The 18,939-nt window shown below is 49.5% G+C and overlaps 1 protein-coding gene across 2 annotated transcripts; it reads left to right on the top strand.

The window, feature by feature from the left end:
• Positions 1 to 37: 37 nt before the first annotated feature.
• Positions 38 to 18,406, top strand: ABCG8 (ATP binding cassette subfamily G member 8). 2 transcript variants are annotated; one of them, XR_005718396.1, is made up of 13 exons: positions 38 to 206; positions 5,495 to 5,596; positions 6,835 to 6,985; positions 10,952 to 11,190; positions 11,639 to 11,771; positions 11,864 to 12,133; positions 13,684 to 13,846; positions 13,934 to 14,011; positions 14,852 to 15,051; positions 15,468 to 15,564; positions 16,206 to 16,473; positions 17,525 to 17,652; positions 17,737 to 18,406. XR_005718396.1 is itself a non-coding variant. In XM_040224715.1 (13 exons), exons 1-13 carry the CDS (start codon positions 144 to 146, stop codon positions 17,872 to 17,874), a joined length of 2,010 nt encoding a protein of 669 aa, XP_040080649.1. In that variant the 5' UTR covers positions 40 to 143; the 3' UTR covers positions 17,875 to 18,406. The 2 variants fall into 2 exon arrangements, 1 of the variants encoding a protein (XP_040080649.1); XM_040224715.1 differs by having other exon boundaries at positions 40 to 206; positions 15,468 to 15,544.
• Positions 18,407 to 18,939: the final 533 nt, after the last annotated feature.

Here is an 18,939-nt window from a genome sequence, read left to right on the forward strand (position 1 = left end):
GGCAGAACACACAGCCCGTGTTTGTGGGAGGGCTTGCCAGGGAGGAATGCTGGGAGCCAGACCAGAGGTTGCCCAGCTCTGGGAAGCAGACAACACTGGCCCTGGTCAGCAGCAGCTAAGCCCAAAGGAAACTGCAGGGCCCCATGGCAGAGGAGGCCCCAAAGAAGACAAGGCTAGAGAAAAGCGCTGCTCCCCAGGATGACTTGGTGAGTGATGGTGGGTCACAAGAGTCCTGGTGGGTGGAGGGCAAATCACACGCTTCTCTCCTCCTTAAGGAACTTTCGTTCCTAACTCACCACTAGGTCGACAAGCAGCAGGACTCTGCTTCCTGGGCATCGAAGGGCTGAGGGAAGTGGGGTCAGGGGTTGGTGGGGGCCTCTGAGGTCACTTCCTGCCTGAAGGTGGCTCCTGCAGGGAAATGATGTATTGTTTGTGACTTGGGCCGATCTGGCTCTTTTTTAAACGCGGCTCCATCACAGAAGAGCTTCCCTGGTAGCTCAGTCGGTAAAAAGTCTGCCTGCAATGTGAGAAAGCTGGGTTCAATCCCTGGATTGGGAAGATCCCCTGGAGAAGGAAATCACAACCCACTCCAGTATTCCTGTCTGGAGAATTCCATGGACAGAGGAGCCTGGTGGGCTACAGTCCACGGGGTCACAAAGAGTCAAATACAACTAAGTGGCTGACACTTCCACTTTTTCCAACACAGAAACGTGCTCACATGGCCTGGGACACTGCAGTGTCTCCTCTGTCCCTGTGGCCATCAAGTTCAGAGACTCAGTGGCAACAAACTGATGAGACAGGGTGGCAGAGAACCTTGTGAGAACATCAGAACCTATGCCCCAAATACAGCTACAGCAGGCAGTCGTAAGACCCTGGAGAGAGCTGGAAGAACAGAGGACCGCCAGGGGACCAATAGGTCCAGGGTTTCTGTCCTCATTTAACATGAGAAATGTTTGCCTAAAAAGAAAAAAAAAAAAAAAAAGGCCTTTGACTGAAATCAGGATGTGGGCAGGGTTTGAAGCAAGAGGTGAAATCAGAACACAGAGAGGAAGCAGGTCCCCACCTTCCATCCCCACCCACCCCACTGTTCGATCAGTCTTTGGTTGCCTATGAAGGGGTGAGGGGTGGAGACAGAAAGACTGAAGGACTGAGGACTCCACACCATAGGAAGGGCCTCGGGCCACCCAGACTGGCCTTGAATTGCTAGCACCTGACCAGCCAGGCCCCAGGAACACACCCTCTCAGTCAGCTCTCAGCCACAGCAGGTAACCACTGTGCTCTGGGAATACCCCAGGGAGCCAACGTCTGCCAGGAAAGGATTCCTGGGAGCCGTGACTGCAGTGTGCACAGCCTGAATAGGAGACAAAATCTCCAATGATTTTGAAAAGGACACCTTCTAGAAGGTCTGATAATTCAGACGCCACAGCTTGGGATGCAAAGAACTGCCCGAATATGACATCCAGGAAGTGGTACAGGCCCTGCCATTTCCAATTTCCTCCCCTTCACTCCTGTTCCTCAAGGTGCCAAGTGACAGTCTAACATTTATGGTGCCCAGAACAAAAGGCCAAGGGCTATGTATCTTATGTCTTTGTCGTTGTTCAGTCACTCAGTCGTGTCCAACTCTTTGCAACCCCATGGACTGCAGCATGGCAGGCTTTCCTGTCCTTCACCAACTCCTGGAGTTGCTCAAACTCATGTCCATTGAGTCGGTGATGCCATCCAACCATCTCATGCTCTGTCGCCCCCTTCTCCTCCTGCCCTCAATCTTTTGGGTCTTTTCCAGTGGAACTGTATCCTATGTCTAGATACTTAAAAATTATCAGTCAAGTTAAAAGCTACTAAATAAAATAGTTTCTGTTCTCCTAAGTTAACATACCTTCTTCATAACATGGAAGGCCAGATGTAAACCAAGAAATTCTAGGACATGTGGCTTCTAGCACAAGCCACAGCCTGTCTCCCTTCTCTGTCCATGCTCAGCACCACACATGATCTCACACACCCGTGCATGGCCACCCCACCCTGCCCACCCACATCACATCTACCCCTACACAGACAAATGCCCCTCTGACCTGGGGTGCCCCGAGGGATGGGCACACAAGGTTCACACAGCCCTGGGAGTGGGCCTGAGGCCATCTGGGAATTTGGGGGTAGTGCGAACCCAGAGTGACAAATGCCCTCGGCCCACAGACTCCTCAGTCCATGGGCAAAAGCCTGGCCAGAGGAAGACAAGAGAGGCCCAGGCCTCAGTGCAGAGTCTTCTGCACATCACTGCTTTCCCAGGGCACAGCCTCTGCATCTGAGAACAAGGAACTTGGGCTCTGCACGCCCTGAGTTTCCTTCTACTCTATGCTTCTGACTCAGGAATTTGATCAGAAGTTAATACAAGGAGAAATTACAATGTAGCCCAGCAGGAGCTGAGCTGGTTACCTACAAATAAACCTGCTTTTGCTTTTTTCCATGTCACCTGTCAGAAATTCAAGTGATGATCTGACAGTCATACTGATTAAGGTGTCAGCCGAATAGATATTTAAGCATTGGAAAAATGCAGAGGGTTTGTCAAAACCTCAGGAAGAGTCTAACAAATTCTTCCTAGGAGCCAAGGAAAATATTTCAAAATGGAACAGAGGCAGCCCCCGCCCAGCCACGAGTTCTCTTCTGAACGCTGAGCTGCCTGTGGTGGCTGGGACCCCAGCCTGGCCTGTGCCTGCCTACTGTGCCCAGGGTGAGAGGGGTTGGAGGAGCCCAGGAGCAAGCAGCACATGCCTCTCTCCTTTCTTTTATTTGTCTTCTCATCCTGATGCCTCTTTCCCCAGGGCCCCATCACCCTTCACCTCCTCCAAGCTCCCGCCTGGAGAGTGGAACCCCCTAGGCTTAAGGTCACCACCACAACTTGCTCCAGACTCCAAAAAGTCCAACCTTTTCTCAGCAATTCTTCCACCTCCAAAATGTAACCCGGTGAGCTTCTGGCCCAGGTGTTCATTGTGGAGTTAACTCATTCCTTATACCAACTAACATCCCTTCTGCAGACATTTACCTTTTAAAAACAAGCAAGTAGGGACTTCCTGGTGGTCCAGTGGCTAAGACTCCGCACTCCGAATTCAGGAGTGCAAGTTTGATCCCTGGTCAGAGAGCTAAGATCCCACATGCCTTGAGGCCAAAAAAAATCCAAAACATGAAACAGAAGCAATATTGTCCAATAAAGACTTTTAAAAATGCTCCACATTTTAAAAATCTGTAAAAGAAAAAAAAAAAGCAGAATGCATGTTAGCCCAAGTGAGTCTCTCAGTAATGGATCAACTTTCAGAAGGTTTAACCAAATAAAATGGGAAAACTAGGCGGTGGGAATGCTGGTGGCAGAGGTGGGGAGGGAGGGTCAGGGCTGACCTGCCAGAACCCAGAGCTGCCCGTGACCTCCCCAGGAGCTTCATTCTCCATCTCTGAGGGCACAACCCCCTCACTTCCTCCACCTCCAGCTCGGAGGACTCTGGACTTCCCCTCATGGACACCCTCTCTCAGCTTTAAAACATGTTTTGAAATATTTCAGACAAAGCAGTTTAAAGAACAGTGAATTCCCACACCCATCCATAAACTTACCAATAGCTTTGAAAGTCATCCCCCCCCGCACCTGCCCAGGACCTTCTCTCCCCCACTCAGTGACCTCTCCCGGCTGTATTCCCTCCTATACCCCAAAGACAATCCTGCTGACTTAGCTGTTTATCTTCCAATGTTTTTCTGTATAATATACGACCTTGACTGTACTGGTTCAAACATTATACAAGGTAAGTAGATCTGGTTGGCTGTTTCCACACTCTCCCAGAACTCTGGGGGCACTCACAGTGGGCTTGCAGCAGACCATCACCCATATTTATTTCCCACACCTCCACTGGGCTCAATGTCATTTTTCAGGGCCTCTTACCTCTACCATTGCAGGGGTGCTTTAAAAAAGACTGTTGGGTATTATTTTCACGGAAGTCCCAAGCTGTGTTATGTTCACATAAAGCACACATGGGCACTGTGTGTGCAGTGAAAATACACGTTGATCAGGCATGTCAAGGACATTATGCCTCTGCATCCGGTCCGTGTTGCTCCATCCTCAGTGTCTCGCCCTCTAAACTCTAAGCTTCCCAAAGACTGTCTTTTGCACAGTCACACCCCAAATTCCAAGCCTAAAGCATATTGTGGGCCTCCTTGTGTTTGCTGGATGCTTGATTGACTGATCGAGGGGACGTATCAGTGGGGGAATAGCAGCCCTGAGGGGAGAAGATTGGAATCAACAGGAACTAGTTAATGAATGCATACTTTCCCTGCACTGCCTCGAGGAAACAAATATTGAATGCATTTTTTAAAAAGTGGAAATCTTTTAAGGCAAGTTTTTCCTTGTTTGGGCCTCAGCTATTTAAATGATTGAACTGATAAAACAGAAGGAATTCAGATCTGCAGGCAGTGAGTATCATTCACATTATCAGCTGATACCATGAAACACTGATTTATTCGATGTATATTCAAATAAAGCGGGCTTCCCTGATAGCTCAGTTGGTAAAGAATCTGCCTGCGATGCAGAATACCCCAGTTCTATTCCTGGGTCAGGAAGATCCACTGGAGAAGGGATAGGCTACCCACTCCAGTATTCACGGGTTTCCCTGGTGGCTTACACAGTAAAGAATCCACTTGCAATGCAGGAGACCTGGGTTCGATCCCTGGGTTGGGAAGATCCCCTGGAGGAGGGCATGGCAACCCACTCCAGTATTCTTGCCTGGAGAATCCCATGGACAGAGGAGCCTGGCAGGCTACAGTGCGTGGGGTCGCAAAGAGTCGGACACGACTGAGCGACTAAGCACAGCACAGATAAAGCAGCCATGTTTATGTGAACACAACATGGCTTGTGACTTACATAAAATAACATCATTGGCAAGATGACAATGAAGAGGATGATGGCAACAGTGATGACAGGGACTTACTCTAAAATCTCCCAACCGCATTTTGAAGAGCTTTGTTGTGCAAAATCCTTATCAAGATAAGATGCAACTTTTCTAAGAGCAATGTCTTCACAAGTATTGAGCACTAGCTTGTTGACAGTTGTTTTCCTCTCACATGCTAGGTACAGAAAGTCTGTTTGGGATGACATACTAAGCCAGATTCAAGAAAGGGAAAGTTAAAAGGACTTTTCCAAACACAGAGGCTCACAAAGCTCTCTCCAGTCCAGGGTCTGGGTCTTGTTCATGACAGGTTACTTGGATCAGGGTCCAGCACCTGTGACTGAGCTTCTCTGGGTCAGAAGCTGGAGGGAAGCCCCACAGTTTTCTCTGCAGAGAAAAGAAGCCCTGCCCTCATGGGTGCTCCCGTTTTCTCAGAGCCCTTGGGCTCCTCCTGCCTAAATCCATCTTTTGCCCACTTGGGATCCCATCCACACTAGCTGTGCTCTCACCTCTCCGGATCCCCTCCCTCCCAAGTCCTCCTTCTAAAGAAGCTCCTCACCTGTCGTGTCTCCCAGCAGGGCCTCCGGGACAGCGTGTTCTCCTCCGAAAGCGACAACAGCCTGTACTTCACCTACAGTGGCCAGCCCAACACCTTGGAAGTCCGAGATCTCAGCTACCAGGTAGAGACACAGCTGAGGACAGGTGGGAGGAGCAGAGAGGGCCAAACAGTCCCCCAAGCAGAAGGGAAGGGTGAGTCCCAGCTGGGGACCCTCCGCCCCTAAGGACGGAGTTCAGGCTACACTGATGCCTCATGTGTTGGGGGCAAGCACCATGGAGACTTCCCTCAACGACACATATTGGAGCTGAGGTTGACGGGCATGAAAAAGAGAATGAGACCTTTGTTAAAACATAAAGCCAACCATGTGACTCGGTGTGAAAAAAAATCTCTAAAACTTATTTTTAAACTTTATATTTTGAAATAATTTCAGACTTCTGAAAAAGCTGCAAGAATAGGGCAGAGTTCTTATATACCCTTTGTCCACCTTCCCCTAATGTTAACATCTTGCTTACCCATAGCACAGTGATCAAAACTGAGACATTAACCACAGTATAACACTATTAACCATTTGGAGAAGGAAATGGCAACCCACTCCAGTACTCTTGCCTGGAGAATCCCAGGGACGGGGGAGCCTGGTGGGCTGCTGTCTATGGGGTCACACAGAGTCGGACACGACTGAAGTGACTTAGCAATAGCATACAGACCTCATTTAACTAGCCTCCTGGAAAATATTTTGTATCAAGCATGTACTTGGAAAAATTAACCATGTTCTTTAATATTTACTGATATTTGTAAACTGTATACCAATGTTCTTTTTTGACATTGATTTTCTCACCATGAGAGATATTTAAGTGAAACCTGTAAATAAAAGAGGCAAAATGAGAAAAAAACAAAAAACAAAAAATAATAATACTATTAACCAAACTACAGACTTGTATAAGATGTTATGAAAAAGCCCAAATGAAATGAAATTTTCAGCCACTCTAATAATAGTACACGTTATAGGTCTGCAGTGAGGATTGAATGAGATAAGGGACATAATAAACAGATGAACACAATGCCTTGCACACAGTAAACACTTGATAAGTTATTAGTAAATCACTGTTGAGTGAAAACATCACTTTGCCCCATGTTGTGTTTTTATTTCTGTTCTGCTATTACACATGCTTCCCAACTGTTCTCTTCAGACTTGGAAATGGCAGCCTCAGGTTCTCAGCATGGTGGAGCCTGCCTCCATATCTGACAGAACCTGGGTGGGGGACCCCTCCGGCCTGTTGTGTTTTGGCAGGAGGAATTCTCTTGAAGGGAGCTGAACAGAAGGTGAAGCTTTCTGAGGAACCTTTCTATGTCTCCCCACAGGTGGATACGGCCTCCCAGGTACCTTGGTTTAAGCAGCTGGCTCACTTCAAGATGCCCTGGACATCTCACAAGGACTCCTGTGAGCAGGGCATTCAGAACCTGAGCTTCAAAATGAGGAGTGGACAGATGCTGGCCGTCATAGGGAGCTCAGGTATCACTAGGGGCAAATAGTGGGGCAATGGGTTCTCTCTCTCCTGGGATGCAGGGCAGTCCCTCGAACAAATGGACGCTCCTCACAGAACTTTGCTGAGCAAGAGAACAATACAGCAGAGTTGTGAGAGCACAACTTCCAGGTCCAACAGAGCTGGGTTCACATCTCAGCTCCTCTATTTACTAGCTTTCATGAATCACAAGCAGGCTTCTTACAGCTGCAGCCAGAGCTCTGATCTGTCATTTATATAGGATGAAGGCATCAGGCAGCTTTGGAATTGAGTGCTCTTTCCAGGGGATTCCTCCCCCATAAGGAACACTCATCACTGTCTTCCCCTCCCCATCAGATTCCTATTTCAGACAGTGGGTAGGCACAGCCCCTGCCACAACTCACGTCTTGGATACCCCAGGTCTTAGTTCAACCCTCCACCATCGGCAAAAATTCACATTTCTGGAGTGCTTCAAAAAGTCATTTCCACAGGCCAGACTTAGAAGTGTAGAACGAGCTGGAAGGGGGCCTGGAGAATAGAGTTCTGTTCCCTTCACAGTATACCTTTCCTTCTCTTGACCACCGTGAAAACATCTTTAGACGAGGTCTTCCTGCCCCGGCATCATTCCCCCTTCATTTAACAGTTAGACCAAAGTTTAGAAAAGAGGAATGATTTACCTAAGGACATATATTTAATGCAGAATAAGAACTAGAACTCTGGTCTCCTGGTTCTCAGATGTTTAAAAAAAAATTCAACTGATTAAATTTTAAAGATCTTATTGGTTTTATTCAACAATTCATGAACTGGGCAGCATCCCACCTGGCAGAAAGTATCGTGTGGACCGGAAAGTTTATTTGGATTTTTCCATAAGATGTTAGCTCCAGCCCAATAGCTTTGGTGTGCGTGCTAAGTTGTTTCAGTTGTGTCTGACTGTTTTTGCAACGCTATGAACCATAGCCCGCCAGGCTCCTCTGTCCATTGGGTTCTCCAGGCAAGAATACTGGAATGGGTTGCCATGCCCTCCTCCAGGGGACCTTCCCAACCCAGGGATCTAACCCATGTCTCCCATATCTCCTGTGTTGGCAGGTGGGTTCTTTACCACTAGTGCCACCTGGGAAGCCCAAAAGCTCTGGAGAGCTGCACAAAATGAAAGATTTTTACAGGCAGAACAAAGTAGGACAAGGAAGTTATTCTAGCAAAGGGCTGATTGTTTTAGGCATGATCACCTTTCTCTGGGGGACAGTAGGGGTCTATCAGTGCTGACCAGGCAATTTCAGATGGGCTGGTTTAAGATTCTATTCCCAGGAGAGATTGAAACTATAATTAAATTAGGTATTACATCTCAGGCTGGGGACATGGGGCTTAGCACAAGCTGACTCCACTTGGGGTTTGTTTATTTGTTAAACACAGATCAAAGGCATTTCTCCCTTACACAGTGTCAGAGGGAGCACTTTGTACCTTCCAATTAATCATTTCCAGAAGTAGAGATTACTCAACTTTTTGACCATCTGCTCCACACTTTTAGTCTTCTGCTGGGGAAGTTCTGTTTACTGTCTAACCAGAGATCAAATGAGAGGATATGAGCAAATGAACTTTGTCACTGAAACAACACCCACAGGTCAAGTCCTGCCAACTGCTGGCCCTGGCCCTGCAGTTCTGATCTAACAAGAAAAATGTGGAAACTTCACGGGCCAATTTTGTTTGTTAACACCTGGTGGCTTTTCTGGTTACACCTGCTTTTTCTTCATGAACTGAGGATCTAGGGAACACATGGGCCTAACTAGGCACTTCAGGCTAAGAGTCATCACAGTTAATCCTGACCACCACAGCCCTGTAGCTGTTAGAATCCCTGATTTGTGGTTGAAGAAAGGGAAGTCAGGAGAGGCCAAGCAGGAATCACACTGAGTGTGTGATTTTCGACTCTAGGCTAGTGTTGTTTAGCTACAGGTTTACTTGGGAGATCCAGGTTCGATCCTGGGTGGGGAAGATCCCCTGGAGAAGGAAATGGCAACCCACTCCAGTACTCTTGCCTGGAGAATCCCATGGAGGGAGGAGCCTGGTAGGCTACAGTCCATGGGGTCGCAAAGAGTTGGACACGACTGAGCAACTTCACTTCACTTGGCTGAAATTATTTAAATGATTTTTTAGAAAGGTTATCAGTTATACCACCTGTGATTTATATTCTGCCATGCATGCGATTCTCCAGGCAAGAATACTGGAGTGGATTGCCATTCACTTCTCCGGGGGATCTTCCCAACCCAGGGATCAAACCCACGTCCCCTGTATTGCGGGCAGATTCTTTACCATCTGATCCAGGAGGGAAGCATACTCTGCTCACCAAAATTATAACAGTAAAATAAAGTTAATTCAAACAGCCCCAGGCATTTAAGCTTCTATAGAATCAGCAGTGGTGCTTTTCCAATGAATGAATTTATTGAGTTGGCAAAGAGTCTTGAATGCCTGTGGGTGTTTTCTCCTGATTCACGGAGGATCTCCCCAAACATATCCTGACAATCTCCCCTGGAAAGACCACCCACACCTCTCACAGTTTTGTTCAGGAAACATGGTCTTTCTGCCCCCTGATTGAGATTCCTAAGGTCCCTGTGTTGTGAAAGTCCCCTGTGCTTCCAGAGCCTGGATCCAATGATGTCCAGGCTGAGCCAGGCGTAGGGCCAGAACCCTCCCTCTGGCTTCCCCCCTGGCTATTTTGTGCCTCCTAAGTTCTCTTGAATGAGGTGCACCCAGGAGGCAGTAAACAGGTTCCTTTCCACACTGAAAACCTCTGGTCCAGAAGCAGAAGGATGACTGAAGAGGCTACTTGATTTTTGCTTTTATGCACAAATAAAAGGGGACGTGGGGCTGTGGGCAGGGGGCTGCTTGCAGAAGTCCTGGGAATGTGGCAAGGAAGAGTCGTTACATCTGTGTGTTGGTGCTTTCCCTGTTTAAAAACTACTTGGAAATTTTGCACTCCAAAAGGAATTTACAATAAGGAAACCAAAATCCTGCCTGGGGGAATTGGACTGAGCTGTTCCCGGCAGCTTTGTTTAAGAACGCCTTCCTAGACCCTAAGCCCTATTTGACTTGCAGTTTAAATGGCCATCAAAGAGTCTCACAGAATCTCATGGAACGTGATCCAATCGGACATTTCCCCAAATTGATAGCAATTACTATGTCATTCAGAAGTGGATGGCGTTAATTTGTATGTAATAGATCTATTTTTTTAAAGAGAAAGTGGAAAGTAATACTGATAAAAATAAGAGTGTAGAGAAATTCAGAACTACTGTGCTATAGTTTAAAAATCATTTCCACATCTATTACTTCTCTATTTTTTCTCCCTTTCTGAAAACAGGTTCCAGTTTTGCCTTTTTAAAAGATACCTTATTAATTCTGCAAAACTAGTCTTTCCCACAATGCCAGCTTCTGAGCCAAATGATGGGGAATGATGAAATGTTGCTGGCAGGTTTGCCAGGCAAATATAGTTAAGCTTCCTAGTGCAATCAACACCAGCCCTGCTTGGGGGAGGGGACATACACTCTGGGCACAGGCAGTCCTGTGACAACCAGGACTCCAGCCTTCTATCACGTAGCCACAGGCCAGCCTGACCTGAACACCCCAGATTCCCAAGGATGTTCAAGTTGGCTGCTCCATGCAGGTCAGAGGGCTGTGCCACCTTCCCTAGGGAAGGACAGAGCAGAAGGTGGTGGCTGGAGGGTGTGTGGGCAGCAGAAGCTTCCAACCTGGTCCCTGCAGAAGCTCCGTTCTTGGGGAATATATTTTCTCTTTAATATTTATCTATTTGGCTGGGTCAGGGTGGGGGGAGGTTGTGAGGGTGGGGAGAGTGAGGAGTGTTCTAGTTCTGGGTCAGGATTTAGTTCCCCGACCAGGGACTGAACCTGGGTCCCTTGCATTGGAAGGCAGATTCTTAACCACTGGACCACCAGGGAAGCCCCTCAGGGATATTTCTGGTGGTTTCTCAGGTTGTGGGAGAGCCTCTTTGCTGGATGTGATCACTGGGCGAGGCCCTGGCGGCAAGATTAAGTCAGGCCAAATCTGGATCAATGGGCAGCCCAGCACAGCACAGCTGGTGAGGAAGTGTGTGGCCCACGTGCGCCAGCATGACCAGCTGCTCCCCAACCTGACCGTCCGGGAGACCCTGGCTTTCGTTGCCCAGCTGCGTCTGCCCAGAAACTTCTCCCAGGCCCAGCGCGACAAAAGGGTAACTAACTAATCCCAGTGACCCCAAGAAGCTATGACACCCTTCCTCTGCCCATCCTTCCCTTCCTGCCTCAGGGTCCAGCCATTCCAGGCCAACTGTGAGCAAGCCGGCTCACCATCTGTCCATCAGGAAAAGTCCAAATGCTCAGCCCTGCCTTCCTTCCCACATTGTCCCATCTTAGCCCCAAATGTGGGATAAATATTTGCTTGTTTTCCGGTTCTCCGTGCTGGCAGGGAGCCGGGACATGGCCACAGTGCCAGCAAGTGGTGCCTTGCTCAGCAGTGGGAACTGCTCCGGATGCGTTGACAGAATCCAGGAAAAAACATTGCATCAGGGACATGTAGGCCAGAGCCTTAAACTCAGGCGTCTTTGGAGCCCTATCTGCCTGGCCCAGAGCAGGCCCGCGCAGCCTCTCTAAAGCCCCAGGACCGCCCTCCCTCTCATCCAGGTGGACGATGTGATCGCCGAGCTGCGGCTGCGGCAATGCGCCAACACGCGCGTGGGCAACATCTACATGCGGGGTGTGTCGGGCGGCGAGCGGCGCAGAGTCAGCATTGGAGTGCAGCTGCTGTGGAACCCAGGTGAGGCCGGAGGGGCCCGCGGTCAGCCGCCTGGCTTAATCCAGTCCAACTGGAGTCCTGCCCATTAAACCAGGCTTCTCTCTGTTGGGAAGGAATCCTTATCCTGGATGAACCCACCTCTGGGCTCGACAGCTTCACGGCCCACAACCTGGTGAAAACACTGTCCAGGCTGGCCAAAGGCAACAGACTAGTGCTCATCTCCATCCACCAGCCGCGCTCCGATATCTTCGGGCTGTTTGATTTGGTCCTCCTGATGACATCTGGAACCACCATCTACCTCGGGGCAGCCCAGCACATGGTTCAGTATTTCACCGGAGTCGGCCACCCCTGTCCCCGGTACAGCAACCCTGCTGACTACTATGGTGAGTCAGCCAGTCCAGAGGCATGGAACAGGGTTCCCCTCGACCCCAACCCTGCCAGGAGAGAAACTCTCAGGGGCTTCAGGGGAATAGGACCAAGGGTGGAGGCAGGGGAGGAGATGGGGTGTATTACAGGCTCCAGTTTACCCAGCATCAAATGCTAGGAATGGCACACCTTTGTGCGCGTGACTATTAAGAACCTCATGAGAGCTCCAAACCAGAGGAGATATAATCCAAGAGAGTTTAGATCAGTTTCTGGAATTATGGTCTTTATTCAGGTTCCATAGGAAGAACAGGAAATTTGGAGTTGGAAGCCACTAGGAAATCTTAAAGCCGCCCCCTGGTTCCCCCACAAAGGCAGGAAACCCAGAGGCTGTGGATGGGAGGCCCAAGGCACAGACCAGTTCAGTGCCTTTTGGGGGTCCTGACCCATGAATCTCTAGATATGAAAATTGCTGTCAGCACCAGAGATGCCTTCCTGCTTGGGATCCTGAGACCTCAGCATATGGCCCTCAGTTCTTGCGGAGACAGTTGTCTTTCCGGGTGCCCACCTTGAAAGCAGGCCCTGGGTCCTGAGTGCTGAGCAGCACCATGGTTGCTGGACAGGCTGCATGTCTGTACCAGGGCCAGGAGAGCAGCAGCTGTGGTTTGTCCCAGACATAGATCACCTGGAGCCCAGCCTTCCTCCCAGGATGGCCTGGTGTAGCAGGGGCCTTCCCAATACACCTGTGGGTAAGGACCAGGTCCTTGAGGGCAGACATTGCAGAGGTGTCCCTTTGACCCTTGCAGCCCTGCCAGGCCACGGTCATCTTCGTCCTTACAGATGAGAAGACTGGAGTCCTTGCAGTCAGGTGCAGAAATGGGCCTCTCACCTCCAGTGCCCAGGAGGGAACACCCTTCTCCCAGTATCCACCCTCCAACCCTCTAAGAGGACCCTCTAAGAGGCCACTCTTTTTGACCCACCAGCTCTCGCCCTCTGCACTCACTCACACTGTGAACTCACCTGGAGGTCATCCATCTCCCTGTGCTCAGATATCAGCTTGGCTTCCTGCCAGTGTATCATCCTCTGGTTGGTCATCCCCAGATAAGGGGGCAGAGGGCATCTGCCAGCCTGGCCACTGAAAGCAACATACTGTAACCCTAGAGAGAAGTTGGCAGAAATCAGGTGCTCACATGTGGAAAAACAAATCTTTTTCTTAATTTTGTATTATTCATGCCTCACAAATCTGAGGGCATGGCCTGGCAGTGCCCAGAGAATCTGACACTTGAAGCTATGGCCCCACACAGTGAGGGGGCCCTTCATGATTTACAAGGCCCCTCTGAGATGTTTTCCTGCCTTGAGATGTGTCATGAAAATGGGAAGAGGAAAGAGGCAGAGAGGTGAAGAGTGATTCCCCCTGGGCATCTCTCTGCCTCTGTCTGTTCTGATCATCACTTTGTGGTCCACTCTCAGAGGGTGGGGAGCGTGTCCCAGGGTCCCCTCTGACAGCATCGTGGGCCATGAGTACCTGTGGGACCCAGGTCACCCATGGCCCCGCTCCCGCTGCTTACAGTGGACTTGACCAGCATTGACAGACGAAGCAAAGAACAGGAAGTGGCCACCAGGGAGAAGGCTCGGTCCCTTGCGGCGTTGTTTAAAGAAAAAGTGCGTGGCTTTGATGACTTTCTATGGACAGCGGAGTCAAGGAAGCAGGGTATGGGCATTTGTGTGCAGAGGTAAGGCAGTGGGTGGTCCTGAGGGGAGAGCACCCTGCAGAAAGTGGCCGTCCCTACACCCTCATGACACTCTCTGTCTCCTGACAGCCTGGCTCCTGACACCAACCTATTCCAGGCTCCCACTAAGCTGCCCGGCCCCCTACAGCAGTTTGCCATACTGATCCGGTAATTATTTGCCATTTCATCACCCCCTTGGCCCCCAAAGTCTTAGTTGTATCAAATTAAGCCCTTTAAAGCTAAAGTGAATTTGAAGGAGGAATTTAATTTGAAGAGGTAGGTTCATTTGAAAAAATCAGCACCAGCCCTCCATGTGATACAGAGAACTCCTGTTCCTTTGATTTTTTAAACAAAATCAACATTTCCTTGCTAGCCAGATGCTCGTAGAAGTCACCCAGAATCATTGTAAAGAATTAAATCGATACAAGAGACCTTCAAGTGGACAAGGGAAGTTTCCCTCTATGTGAGCCCTCACAGAAAACCAGATCTGGGTGTTTGGTGTGAGTCCAAGATGTTTCCATGCACATAAATATTTTAATATATAAATGAGATCCTGCTAAGTCACGTTGGTTGTGTCTTACTCTTTGTGACCCTGTGGACTGTAGCCTGCCAGTCTCCTCTGTCCATGGGATTTTCTACGCAAGAATACTAGAGTGGGTTGCCACTTCCTCTAAGGTATCTTCCTGACCCAGGGATAGAAGTCTTATGTCTCCTTATACATACACTGTTATATGTCTGATTGGCTATTTCCTCAGGATGACTGCTTTAAATAAAATTGCAAGGTAACACAGCGTTGGTAAAAGTCACAATCATTTCCTGAGTACTGACTGTGAGACAGATGGGCTCATCAGTCACCTCACTTGAACCTCACAGTAACTATGAGGTGGGCACCACTCTTCCCATTTTACAGAGGAGAAAAATGAGGCTTACAGAGATTACAGGACATTGCCAAGGTCAAAGGGCTGGGGTCTGGTGTTCGCTCGGCACCTCTTTCTTCTGTTTTTTAAGTCGTCAGATTTCCAACGACTTCCGAGACCTGCCAACCCTCCTCATCCACGGGGCGGAGGCCTGCCTGATGTCCCTGATCATCGGGTTCCTTTACTACGGCCACGGGGCTGTCCAGCTCTCCTTGACGGACACAGCAGCCCTCTTGTTCATGATCGGAGCTCTTGTCCCTTTCAACGTGATCCTGGATGTCATCTCCAAATGTGAGTGTGGCCTGCTCTCTGTGACCCACATGCAGAGCCGTGTCAGCCATGCTCTGAACCGGACCAGGGCTTGCCTGAGTTCCGCATAGCTCCTGGAGGAGACAGGTCTGCTGAACAATTTCACCATGACTGCTAAATAAAAGCTGAGGGTTGTTTTTAAACTTCATATATTAATATCAGTATGCAAATAAGAACAAATTACCTAGGAGTCTGAGGCTTTTCTCTCCTAGCAGGAGTTATATTGACAGCAATGCGCAAGTCACAGAATTATAAACATCTAAATTAGGATCAAAAATTGCCTTTTTTAAAAAATATATGACATTGAGGCAATAAAACTAGTTTTAATTATACAAAGAGAGACTCAAACAGCAACACTGTAATTTCGTTTTTTCATTCTCCTTTTCTCCCCTTTTTAGGTCACTCAGAGAGGGCACTGCTCTACTATGAACTAGAAGATGGGCTATACACGGCGGGGCCGTATTTCTTTGCTAAGGTGACTGGTCAGGCTTCAGAGTGAGTGCCACATGGAAGAGTGGGCAGAAGAATCTTCTCCACATTGTACAGAAGTTACAGGGAAGCATTTTGCTCAGCGGTGGGGCTGAGCATCATCTGTGGTTGCAGACACCACAATCCTTAGGAGAGTTTCAGAGACTTGATGAGTCTCTGATAAATTTTTCAAACGTTTATCAGAAGGCCAGGATCGTGGACCAGGAATGACATTTTTCTGGCCACCAGAAACCTAACAGAGAAGAGGTGGGAAACACCTACACCTAGTGTCCTTCACCTCTCCAGTCTCTCCACGTCTCTGGAAAGCAGGTTGGAAGGTTTAATGGTCCTCATTTCAAAGAAGTGGAGGCTCAGAGAAGTTAAGTGGCTGCCTCCAGGTCACACAGCTACCATGTCTGGGTAGGCAGAGTAGGGATTTGAAACCAGGTTTCCAGAGCTCTGAACTGTCCCAGAGGGAGCACACAGCACCTGCAGGGTGAAGTCAGCAGTGAGTTCATGCTTGTCGGTCCCACACAGCTGTGCCCACTAACCCTCCGGTGGCAACCCTGGTCACCACCAGGAGGGAAGGCTAGGGACGTTGGGGGCTGCTGCCTTTGAACACTGAAAGATCAGCGGCAACTAAAGGCGCTGGCTCACATCCTTTGCAGATCCTGGGGGAGTTTCCTGAGCATTGTGTCTACATCATCATCTATGGAATGCCCATCTACTGGCTGGCCAACCTGCGCCCAGGCCTCGAGCCCTTCCTGCTGCACTTCCTGCTGGTGTGGCTGGTGGTCTTCTGCTGCCGGGTCATGGCCCTGGCCGCCGCTGCCCTGCTCCCCACCTTTCACATGTCCTCCTTCTTCGGCAACGCTCTCTACAACTCCTTCTACCTCACCGGGGGCTTCATGATAAGCTTGGACAATCTGTGGACAGGTGAGGTCGGCTCTCCTCACCTGCTCAAGGTTTTTGAGGCCTTCTGTGGCTGGATCAGTCTGCTTTCCTCTGGTGTTGTGAGCTCATCCCTTCGGTCCAAATCAGAGTTGGGAGCAGATTCGAAGGAAGGGCTCCATGGTGGGTTGGGGCAGATGGCACCTTCTCATACAGCCCAGCTGACACCCAGGGGCCACCTTTGACTCTCCCTCCCTACATCACCAGTGAGCCAAATCGCTTTTTCCGCCCATGTCTTTCTGAAATGTCCTCTTGCCTTATCCCTTGCCCTGGCTCCTATCACCTGATCTTGGGCCAACTGTGATAGTCTGGTGTCTATGACCCTGGTTCCTCCACATCTGAACCCTCACCCCTGCAGCGCTAGCTCCCTAAGGTGCAGAGCCAGTCACTGCTTTGTCCCAGTGGGCCCAGGGCTGCTCATTCCTGGCTGCCTCCACCTGACTTCTGAAGCCCCCAGTACGCTCCATGCCCTCACAACTGAGCCTGTGGATCACCGCTCTTCACCTTCCATGGGCCTTTCCTGATGAGCCGGGCAGGGTTCACTGCTTCCTCCTCCTCCCTGAGCCAGGATGCCTCCGTGGGGTCAGGGTACAGACTCAGTCATCTCTGTAATCTCTGGTGTGGGGCTGCTGAGACTCCAGAGTCCAGAGGTTCTGTGAAGCTGAGCGTGTGCTGGACCTAATCAATTACTCTCTGGAGTTACTATAGGTCAAGCACATGCTGGACACCTAATGAAATTACTCTCTGGAGTTACTATAGGCCAAGCACGTGCTGGACACCTAATGAATTGCTCTGTGGAGTAGTTACTGTAGGTCAAGTGCACGGTGATTCTGCAGCCACTCAGCCCCTCTGTCCCAGCAGTCCATGTCTCCAGCTTCCCCTCTGCCCTTTCACCCTTTGGTTCTCTCCCCCGCTCTCAGCTCCCTCAGGGGACTTGCTGCCGCTGGGTCAGAGCCACCACGGCATCTCTGCAGACTCATTTCCTAAGAGGCAGGTGGTTAGACCCTGTGAATAACATGACTCTCACTCTCTGCAGTGCCCGCGTTGATTTCCAAAGTGTCCTTCCTCCGATGGTGTTTTGAAGGGCTGATGAAGATCCAGTTTGGTGGGCACGCTTATTACATGGAAGCTGGCAACATCACCATCCGTATCCCGGGAGACCTGGTAAGTAGCCCAGGCCATGGCTGTACATAGACAGCAGCGCTCTGAGCATGTTCTTAATGAGCTCACCGATGTCTCTGTCCCCAGATCCTCAACTCCATGGGCCTGAACTCTTATCCGCTCTACGCCATCTACTTCTTTGTCATTGGCATCAGTTGTGGCTTCGTGATCCTCTACTATCTGTCCTTAAGGTTCATCAAACAGAAATCAAGTCAGGACTGGTGATTCACGCCCAGACTCCTGCCTGCTGGTGAGGGACTCGAGAAGGCCATTCAGCTGCACTCCCTTCCTCCCAAGGAGCCCCTTCCCAGGCACAGGGAGGATCAGGACAAAGCTCTGCTACATCCGGTCCACACTGCTGCAGTGGCACAGGCTGGCCACAGGATGGCAGTAGAATAAAGACAGTCAAAAGGGATTTCTGATCTCCAGCTGGAGCTTGAGTTTACTGGGAACCTGAAAACCATACCTGGGGGCCACCTACAATGTCATTAATTTATTTCCTTTTGATGTATATATTTGTATAGGCAACTAATACAAGATGGGAACAAATTAGGTATGAATCGAGGCGTTAGGCCATGTGGAAAAACTAACATAATAGCTAGTGGAGTGTTTGGCCTCATCTTCCAGGGTCCCCAAACTCTGAGCCATTCTCAATACAGAAAATGACCTAAAACATACCAGCGAGATGCCATCTCTTCTTTTTGTGTGAGGTCATGTGCTCCAAAAGTTAAACTGAACAAATATTTATTGAACAATTGCTCTGCGCCAGATTCAGGGCAGAACACTTTTTTATGTGTATCACGTTATTCAGTTCTCTGTTAAAACAACCCTTTGTGGTAGGCGGTATCCCATTTTATAGATGAAGAAACAGAGGCACAGACTAGCTGTTTACTAAGTAAGGTCACAGGCCTAATATGTGGTGGAGTCACGTGAGGTCAGAAAGGCCTATAGGAGTTAGCGGGCAGAAGGCAAGTCCTGGGCCACTGTAAGGCTTGGAAGCCCAGGAAGGCTCCAGAAGATGAAGAGGTCTATGGACACTGTGCCAGGCCACTCACGGTGCATCTCACCTGTCTGGCTGAGTCTCAGACCAGCCTGGAACCTTTTGCAGTGACTGGTATGGCCCTAGTCGTGTGTTTCCAGTCTGAGCTTTGAGGACCAGCTGACCCAAAACAGGTACACAGAAAGTACGGAGGAAGTTATCCTCAAAGGAAAACCAGAGTCTGAAACAACAAGAAGGGGCAAGGTAGATGGTTAGGAGGCAAACAGTGAATGTTTTCCTCGGGTTTCCTA

Source organism: Oryx dammah, unplaced genomic scaffold (genome assembly GCF_014754425.2).
Source record: "Oryx dammah isolate SB20612 unplaced genomic scaffold, SCBI_Odam_1.1 HiC_scaffold_25, whole genome shotgun sequence".
NCBI lineage: Eukaryota > Metazoa > Chordata > Mammalia > Artiodactyla > Bovidae > Oryx > Oryx dammah.

Excerpts from the sequence above, each read along its gene's own strand:
- ABCG8 (XM_040224715.1), top strand. The coding sequence starts at position 144 with ATGGCAGAGGAGGCCCCAAAGAAGACAAGGCTAGAGAAAAGCGCTGCT. Across the intron at positions 14,012-14,851 it reads CAGTTTGCCATACTGATCCG|TCGTCAGATTTCCAACGACT; the intron begins GTAATTATTTGC and ends CTGTTTTTTAAG. Across the intron at positions 15,545-16,205 it reads GGCCGTATTTCTTTGCTAAG|ATCCTGGGGGAGTTTCCTGA; the intron begins GTGACTGGTCAG and ends CATCCTTTGCAG.